Source organism: Hyperolius riggenbachi, chromosome 1 (genome assembly GCF_040937935.1).
Source record: "Hyperolius riggenbachi isolate aHypRig1 chromosome 1, aHypRig1.pri, whole genome shotgun sequence".
NCBI lineage: Eukaryota > Metazoa > Chordata > Amphibia > Anura > Hyperoliidae > Hyperolius > Hyperolius riggenbachi.
Window position 1 is genome coordinate 76,253,785 of NC_090646.1, and position 9,936 is coordinate 76,263,720.

The 9,936-nt window shown below is 43.7% G+C and overlaps 1 protein-coding gene across 1 annotated transcript in view; it reads right to left on the reverse strand.

Annotated features, from left to right (window-relative positions):
- Nucleotides 1-5,003: 5,003 nt before the first annotated feature.
- Nucleotides 5,004-9,936, reverse strand: part of RMND5A (required for meiotic nuclear division 5 homolog A) — a 59,911-nt gene continuing 54,978 nt past the window's right edge. Inside the window, exon 9 of the mRNA XM_068275271.1 lies at nt 5,004-8,722. Coding sequence (XP_068131372.1) covers nt 8,650-8,722 — 73 coding nt within the window. The 3' untranslated portion in view covers nt 5,004-8,649. The remainder of the gene's footprint in view (nt 8,723-9,936) is intronic.

Genomic DNA, 9,936 nt, shown 5'->3' on the forward strand with positions numbered 1-9,936 from the left:
GAGCTGTACAGGACTTCTAGTAGAGCTGGTTTCAGTTCAGTATCATGTGTGTTTTTTTTTAGATTCACGGATCGCAGAGCGTAGGTTTGAGTGCACGGGGTTGGGTGCATGTTTTTTTTTCCCTCCGTCTACATGTCCAAGATGATTTGCGTTTTTTTCTGGGGAGGAGATAGGAAATTTCACAAACCGCTGTGCTATTTGTCTGTTTCTGCAGGTATCCGAGAGATATATATGCTGGAATATTTAGTGTGCATATACATTGTATGTTCTGACTGTTTTTTTTCCTAAAGGTGCATAGGATTAAGAGGTTGCTATGGGGGATTACATAGCAGCCATCTTTGCTGGCATGCCAGGACTCAAAATGGAGTCGGAGGTTTGAGCAAGCCACTCTCACCTTCATGATGTATTAGGAGGGGAGGGTGCGGGAAGCACCCACCGATAGGCATGCCCCAAGGGCAGGGGGGAGGATGTGCTGGGGGGATTCCCACGTCCCATGTCACAGCTGTGCACACGGCGCCGTGCACGGAAGCAGCTGGTGGGAGGGGGGTCCAGAGTGGGGACAGAAGAGAGATTCTACTGAGTTTCTTGGCTTCCAGATGATTTCCTCAAAAGAAGTCTGGGCACAGGGAGTGTCCGCATATGTGAGCCAAGCAAGTTGCATGGTCACGGATTGGAAGTGTTTACCAGCCAGGGGCATGGAGACACGTAGAAGTCAGATATTTCCCAGGGAGTGATTTGCAAGAGCGGATCAGGGGGGGTATTTGTACTGGGTTGCTTAGGGGATTATTCCTTTAAGTGAGGCATCTTAAAGTGCGGTGCAGCATGTGTTCCCAATAGAGATAGGGGGGACAGTGCATAGTTGGAGAAGGAGAGAGGAACAGAGAGAAAAGGAGTTGACCAATCCAGGTGTACTCGCTGCGACTGCAGAGTGTTTTTTTTCTGGGGTTTTTTGTGTCAGGGACAGGACCAGAGATTGACAAAGAAGTCATTGCTGGGCTGTTAGCGTGTTTTTCCTCACCCACCGATTGGTCAAATATATATATTTTTTTTCTTTCTCTTCTTTTCTCCAGCTCTGATTCAGTTTAGCACAGAACAGAACTGGAAGCGGTTCAAGGGGCAATTATAAAGATGAAATAATTGCCTTTGACAGAGTGACAGTGTATCTGTACAGTGTTTGCCATATGACTACCTACCAAGTGGGCATTCAGGGATCTGCACACAGGCATTTGACGCTGGAATGCTTAGCCCTGCACCCTGTGTAGTTTAAGTGCAAAGTGCTCCTTCCTACAGGGAGGCAGCCAAATTTTTTTTTCTGTAGTCTGGTGGTAGTAGCACAGCAAACAGTGGTCAGAGGGTACAACACACAGAACTTCTAGCAGAGCTGGTATCGCAAAGAAGTTCTAGGTGAGTAAATGCGAAAATGAGCAAGAGCATTGCAGGCTCACCTGCAAAGCAGCAACAGGTGTGTGGCATCCGTGATCTGTGCATGCGACGGCGGCGTATGTACAGAAGGGGGGATGTGGAGAGAGCTTGCAATGAGGTGAGAGCTTCCAAAGGTGAAGTCTAAAGTCTATGGGAGCATATTTTAAACAGGTAAGTACTTAGGAGAGTACTGAGGTAGGGGAGAGAAGTTTAACTCCAATCTACCAAAAAGAGTAAACAAAGTTTATGAGAACCATAAAGCAACGAGATCAATTACGGTATATATATTGATTAATTTAAAGTGTAGAGTACAAGCCGCAGGGCGAAACCCAAATCATTAATAAGAATTGATTTGTTTGTATTTCGATTTCAGCACCTGACTAGAACTGACTAGTTCTGCTGACTAGAACACCTAATAATTTCCTCTTTATGTAAGCTGATATAATGTATGCTGTACATAGGTAGTCTAGAAGATGTAACTTAGAATAGACATAAGAGGACCTGATTACCCTCAGCAGGAAGGTAATCACGCCGATGTAACGCAACATGGAACTTTGCTTGGCTAGGATATGACGAATTGTATTGGTATAGCTGTGTACTTAAAGGGAACCAGAAAGAAACGTGAGAAAAAAAAAAGAAAAAGCTTTAATACATACCTGGGGCTTCTTCCAGCCCCATAAGCCTAAATCGCTCCCACGCCGCCATCCTCCGCTTCCTGGATCGGCGGTACCGGGTCCCGTCACTTCCGGCGGACACGGCCAATTGTCCGCATCACAGCGGCTCCCTCCATACCCGTACGTATGTGGCTGCGCAGTAAGCTGCCTCACACGTACGTATATGGAGGGAGCCCCGTGTGATGCGGACAATTGGCCGAATTTGCCAGCCGACTGGCCGCCATGACGAGACTCGGTACCGGCGGATCCAGGCAGCAAAGGACGGCGGCGTGGGAGCGATCCAGGCGTATGGGGCTGGAGGAAGCCCCAGGTATGTATAGAATCTTTTTCCTGGGGCCTCTGGTTCCCTTTAATAAACTCCATCAAACTTTGAAGATGACTGAGAAAGTCTATCTCCTGCTTGCTGTGATGAGTCGTGTCTGCAACTCTTGCTGATGAGTTTGCTGGTGCCGGAGCAAAAGGTGATTTATAACGATTTTTAATTAAAAAAATGTTTGGTTTGGGTCCGCTTTAAAGGGGAACTGAAGTAAGAGGTATACGAAGGCTGCCATATTTATTTCCTTTTAATCAATACCAGTTGCCTGGCAGCCCTGCTGGTCTATTTCTCTGCAGTAGTATCTGAATAACACCAGAAACAAGCATGCAGCTAGTCTTGTCAGATCTGACTTTAAAGTCTAAAACACCTGTTCTGCTGCATGCTTGTTCAGGGGCTATGGCTAATAGTATTAGAGGCAGAGGATCAGCCGGGCTGCCAGGTAACCGGTATTGCTTAAAAGGAAATAAACATGGCAGCCTCCACATACCTCTCTCTTCAGTTCCCCTTTAAGGGGGGGGGGGGGGGGGGTTAGGCAGCCAGTCCCAAATGGGTTAAACTGGTGATGGCGCAATACAATAGGGTGGACAGAGGAACAAGACTCTGCATTCAATTCAGAGCCTTCCCTCTTCTTAGGTATGTACCTAACCTAAAGCGAGGATCCTCACTTCAGTTTTGCTTTAAATAAAGGATTTGAGCGCCGCCATGTGGCCATGAGACGTAAGTACCTCACCGGATTTTGATGTGTAAGACATGTTAAAGGGAACCTAAACTGAGAGGGCTATGGATGTTTCCTGTTAAACAATACCAGTTGCCTGGCAGTCCTGCTGATCTCTGACTGCAGTAGTGGCTGAATCATAGACCTGAAACAAGCATGCAGCTAATCCAGTCTGACTTCAGTCAGACCACCTGATCTGCATGATTGTTCAGGGGCTGTGGCTGAAATTATTAGAGCCACAGGGGCAGCAGGAGAGTCAGGCAACTTATTTTAAAAGGAAAAATCCATATCCCTCTCAGTTTAGGTTCCCCTTAACCTGTTGCCGACCGCGTCACGCTGATGGGCGTGGCTGCAGCCCCAGGACCGCCTAACTCCGATTGACGTAAAGTCCTGGGGCTTACATTTGCAGAACACCAAGCATCTCCTGCTTGGGGGCGGAGCTCCCTCCCCCTTCAGCTCGGGAGACTGTTAGACGGCGATCATGCCATCTATTTATATGGTGCAGCGCTGCACTGGGGACAGCCGTGCGACACCGTGATTGGCTGGCTGGGGGGGGGGGCTTTAAAGGAATAGGTCTTTAAAAAAAAAAAAAAAAAAAAATATGGGGGAGAGCGATCAGACCCCACAACAGAGAGCTGTGTTGGTGGGGAGAAAAGGGGGGTGGGGGGGAAGTGCTATGGTGTGCAGCCCTGCAGCTTGGCCTTAAAGCTGCAGTGGCCTTTTTTACTAAAAATGGCCTGGTCACTAGGGGTAGGGGTGGTTTTAGCCCTGCAGTCCTCAAGAGGTTAAAGCAGTTTCCCACTGCATACGCTGTCCAACCCGCTTATTGGATCAAGTGTGTTTTGCAAATTGCAAGGACACAAGCAAGATAATGTAAATTGGGGTAGCCCTTTATCACTACAACATATTGTTTTTGTGGGTTGTAAAAAAAAAAAAAATGCAGCTTTTTGCAATTTGTACTGTAACAATGCTTGGAATCGCACAGCAATAATTAAATCATGTGATTTAATCAAAGCAATTTCTGGATCTACAATTGCATTCAGTAGGGGATTAAGTAGTGTTCAGACTTTTCAGGAGAGAGTGAGATTTTCACTTTATTTTTATTTCCTGTTTCTTCCTATTCATAACTGATTTAGGGGAAAGAATCTTTTGCAGTACAAGGAGGGGGGGGGGGTCCTTTTTGCCACTAGTAACCATCAGAAATCCAGGACCAGCAGGCAGGCTTGGCTCAGTCAGACAGCTATGTGGGAACTGAAAAAAGTAAATAAATTAAAATTCAAAAAGTTACAGAGAGTGAAGCTGCTCTTCCTGCCAACCTAGTTTTCTGGCACTTATAATGTACCTGAGAGGAAGTGCATGAAACCACCGATACTTACCTGGGGCTTTCTCCAACCCCCTTCAGATTGTAGGCTTCCTCACCAACCCTGAACACTTCCAGCCACAGGAGCGTAACAGGGCATGACAGAAAAGTTCTGTGCCGCTTAGACTAAGCAGATTAGCTATGTGGACTTCTCCTCCCAGACCAGGTAGATCTTCAAACATTCCGCAGAGATCACCTGACAGGACTAAACATATCGCTATCTGTGATGAATTTTCCTAGTGTAAATCAGGGCGAGGAAAGATTTTATAACAGGCAAACACTGACTAAATAATCTATAAATGAATATTGTGGAAAAAAACAAATTAAAAAACAATTGTATTCATTACGTTATTTCCACAAAATGAATATTGTGAATAATTTATTGCATTCTACTTTATCGCACTTAGTTTTCTCTTTATGCAAATAAAAATAAAAAGTAACCTAACCCTTTATTCTACAGACGTGTGTAGTTCTCTTTATGCAACTCAAAACTTTCCTACCAACCACCAGGCGAGACAAAGTCATATTTTTTATTGAATATTCTGCTCACAAACATTTCTTAATTCAATAAAAGCACAATAGAACTCCCATTATAATCTAGCAGCAAATTGCATTTCACTTTTTTTTTTTTTTAGTTTAAATTATACACATTTGGGTTTATTTACATGTCGCTTGTGTTTAAAGGTACAGGAAAAAAAACGTTATTTAAAAGAAACTCTATGGATATTACAGCAAATTTCTCTCAGCAAAAAAAATACAGGTTAAACTTTATCAGCTATGGTCTTTACAAGACATCTTTGTAGTTCTGTTATGTACACCATATGGTGGAGCAGAGGTCATCACATTGCTATAAAAGGACATTTAGCAGTCAGAAAACGTGTAGAATATCCTAAATGGGGTAGGGATAGGCCAACTATCATAATTTAAAGGGACGGCAGGCCCTAAAGGGATAGTTCAGCTAATGAATTTGCTGGGCTAAACCACCTCCTGACTCCTAGTATATTGTGGGGCCCATGGTGGAAATGCAACCTTGCCACAGTTTCTGCCCACCTTGGAATCTCTGAGGTTGATTTACTTAAAGGACAACTGAAGTGAGAAGTATATGGAGGCTGCCGTAGTTACATTATTTCCTGTCAAACAATGCCAGTTGCCGATAGCCCTGCTATTTGGCTGCAGTAGTGTCTGAATCACACCAGGGAAAAAGCATGCAGCTAATCTTGCCAGATCTGACAACGTCAGAAACCGTTCCATTTGCAGAACAATGTCAGAAACACCTGATCTGCTGCATGCTTGTTCAGGGTCTAGGGCTAAAAGTATTAGAGGCAGAGGATCAGCAGGACTGCCAAGCAACTGGTATTGCTTAAAAGGAAATAAATATGGCAGCCTCCCTATCCCTCTTGTTGTAGTTGTTCTTTGAGTTGAGAATATTAAGCTGGGTACACACCATGCAATTGTATTTCAGATCAATTGATCAGATCGATATTCAGATCTGACATCAGTCGGCTATATCTAAAAAAACAAAAAAAAAGCATACAAGATGCAATTTTTCCAAATACCGATCAGTTTTCTGCTCATTTTTCCGACTGGACATTGATCGAAAGGACATAAACACAAAACGATAGCCAATATTTTGAGCTATATAGCCAGTAAAACAAACAATATTTTCCAGCCTGTCTGATCTGCTTACAACCAAGAAAGAGATTGATTTGGAGCTGGAATCAGTCGCTGGCAATGACAATGTTTTGCCCAACGTTTTTCCAATCGTGTGTACCCACCATTAATACTTCGGCAAAACTGGACTTTGATTCTTTTAAAAAGTATCTAATAGTTGTAAAAAAGTTGCAGCCCTCACTGAAAGGTTAGCAAAAACCTTTTGTTTTTCACTAAGGGTGAGCAGGGTTTTAGATTTTAGGGTCTAAAAGCTGAACAATTTTTTTCAGTAGCTTTTAGACCCTAAAAAACAACAGAGAAATCATATTCTCAGAGAGCCTGGAACAGCCCCTGCACTTACCCACCTCCCTGGGATCCAGTGCTGCAGTTCTCCCCAAGTACTCCAGGTGGTGCTGTAACCCTATAGTGAGATCCCCAGCTGTCATCACGACAACAGACCGCAATCTCACCAGAGGGATCCAGAGCCTCCGTGGACCGGAAGGAGAATGGCTGCCAATGTCTGGATCCCGAGGGAGACGAGTTGAAATGCCCGCTGCGCACAATGATATGTAATACCTCCCGGCGTCTGCCTAGAGTCAGGCTCGAGGTTATTGCTCTGAGCTGCAGTTTTTTTGCCCAAAGCCTGACTCGGGGTTACCGCTAAGGAGCTTAATATGACCTCCTCGGCAAGGGTTGCCATCCTTTGGCACCCAAGTATGGTCTTTCTAAATAGTCCAGTTCGAGTTTTCTGGATCTGATAGTCTCCAACACAGATGTTCAATCAGCACTCGTTTTTCTGACTGCCACGCAAATTGAATGCAAGTTGTATGTAGTTTGCAGCGGATGCACTTTGTGCTGAATTTACCCAATTCCAATCGGCATACAATTTGCATGCCCGCCATAAAGGTTAGCTACTTATTGACCATCTCTATTCTCCACTCTTCTCTCCCAGTTTTTTTTATGTGAAAGGCAATCAATAAAAATAAATTAAAAACTCCACCTAGGGAGTACGGCATCTTGTAACGCTCACTGCAAAAGTGCAGACACGGCGATTCCTTTATGGCCATCTCACCGCCAGAGTCCTCAAAAAAAGCAGAAGTGCAGACACAGTGACTCCTTTATGGTCATCTCACCGCCGGAGTCCTCGAGAAAACAGAGTTCAAATGAAATTAAGGTTTTGGTAGATGCTGCAAAGGGTAGCTGTATTTACAAAGTACAGCTTCACAAACCGCCACCTACAGCCACCTCCTCCAGCTTTGCAAGCATAGTGGGCCAAGTAATGTGAAAAGCCTGGACTTCTGATTACATCAAACTTCACTTCCCCACCACAAATGCTGGGTCTACAATGCGGTAGAATGTCTGCCTCCTGTCAACCCAATAGCTGGATGCAGCAGTTCTGCTGGATGGACACACCCACTGTACCAGTTTTTCAGGTACCTGCAGATACGGGTGAGGAGGAATCTGCTATCAGTGGTCTGAGAAGAAAAAGGGTGGGGCCTTCATGAGGAGGCATTTTGGAGAACTGTATTTTGTAAGTTTGGTTATCCTTGAAGCTGTGATTACACCAGGAAATGAGTGCGTTTATGTGAATAGTGAAAGGATATAATGCAGAAGCCCTGGAAGAAAAAGTTATTCTCAACCGGCCCTTCTACATATCAAAATAACGCAGCCTGCACAGGTGAATTCTGAACGGAGTAGACAAATAATAAACAGGCTGCATGTCATGTGATCTTACCCTCACACGCTGTCAGCTTTACTTTGTATGCCTCACTGCTTTGCACAGACTGCAGTGTCTTTTGCTGCTGCTGCACTCCATGACTTACACAGGGGGGTTCTTTATAAAAACAGCCGTGCAGAGAAGAGCAATAAACAAAATGTTTGTGTCAAACATCCAATTATTTACAGGGAAGTGGTTTTCTTGAATTCCCCCGCACAACGGATATTTAAAGCAGTTTCTCTGGTCACGTGTCCTTTACCGATCCCTCACCCCCAGTGTGGCCCCATCCAAAGCGAGGCGTCAGGAGTCGCAGTGACGGTCACGTGTGGAGAGAAGTATAGACCATGGAAAACAGGTATCAAAATGTAAAATGCACAACAATGGCCATAATGTTAATTTTCAAGCAATACACAAAGACTTAAATGTTTTTTTTGCCTGCACAACCCCTTCACAAACGGGTGAAGGAGGGGAGAGGGCCGTAGGGCTGAACAGTAACAACGTTTACATCTCTTGCTTAGTAAGTACAAAAAACCTGCATGATTTGACCAGTGCTGGTGCTCGGTCGCCGGAGACCAGGTTACAGGCACGTCCCTGGGACAGCAATATACAAAACGCGCAAGACATCTCGATGCCCAATCACACTTCACCGCAAGGTTTCTGTGGAATCTGCTTTCAAGATGATCCTGCTTTCATGTGTCCAGCGGGAATATGGGAATAGAAGCTCCCACCTCCTGTCAAATGCACTTAAAAATAACCAAGAGGCCACCCAGCATTTCGAGGAACTAGTCCCTGCTTTCAGAAGTAGATCTGTTTGGCGTCTCCTGGGCTCTGCTCCATAGGGCAATACGGGCATTTTAATCTGAAAGAAAAAAATTCAAACAAATCCTGTTAGGAGATATTTCTTAGATTGTAAGCTCGCAGGGGCGGGACTCCCTCCCCTATTGTTTCCTGAAATAGCTGCTTTTGTACAGTATGACATCATTACTAGAAAAAGTATTGTTCTACAAAGATATGGAAGATGATTGTGCCACAAGTCAATACGAACAGTACAATAAAGTAGACCAAGAAGGGTTATTTTGGTGCTAAAATAAAAGTTACCAACCCACAATGTATTAGCAGTAGAATACCCATTATTTAGCTACCATAAATGCTGGTTTGGTTGTTTAAATTGGTAACGCCAAAAGGTGCAAAAATATGTGAAAAAATTGGTTTTTATGGCCAATGATCAGTACAGGGAGTTTTTTTTTTTTTTTTTTTTTTTCACACAAAAAAAAAAAAAGTGCTCACAGATTATATGGAGCTTCAGATTCTAATTCAAATTGAACCCAAAAAAGTATATTGGAAGCATACCAGCTAAAAAGTGAGCAAATTGAGCATCAAGATAATAGGACCATAAATTGGGGAGGATTAGTCCTCCCTGGTTTAATGGACAGCATGATAATAGGACCATAACTGGGGAGTAACCAACCAGCTCGGGATCCCCCCCCACACCACTAGGAGTGTATAGGGGACTAAAAGAGACCGAAAAACCCTCCTACTAAAAAGAAATGCTTAGTGTGGTTTGCCTTCTTAAAACAGAAGGTACTTGCGATAATTCAGCTATATGTGAACATCTGTGGTTACCCACAATGCACCACTACTGAATATGAAAATTATCTCTTTATGCCCCTAAAGCCAGGCTTGCATCCAGAATCGCTGGTGTATAGCAAGCCTATAGCGTTACATTTTACAGAGCCACATCAACCCTCCAAACTTGTATGTCATTTATAAAGCTCACATATTGTTTGACAAACCTTTATATACTGTATTGGATATATACTGTATATGTAAAGCAATTTAGCCATCTTCTGCTTCTATACTCCTGCATTGTAATTAATTGTGAAAGCGTTATGTTTTTTTGTTTTTTTGAACTGAAGTTAAATTATTGATCATAACAATATTTGTTGACTACATTATAGACAGGTATATAAAACTACAGGTTTTTTTTTTTTTTTTTTTTTTGAAGTTCCAAGTCCAGGCAGAAGCTAAAACCATGGGCAGCACAGTGGCGTAGTGGTTAGCGCTCTTAACTTGCAGCGCTGG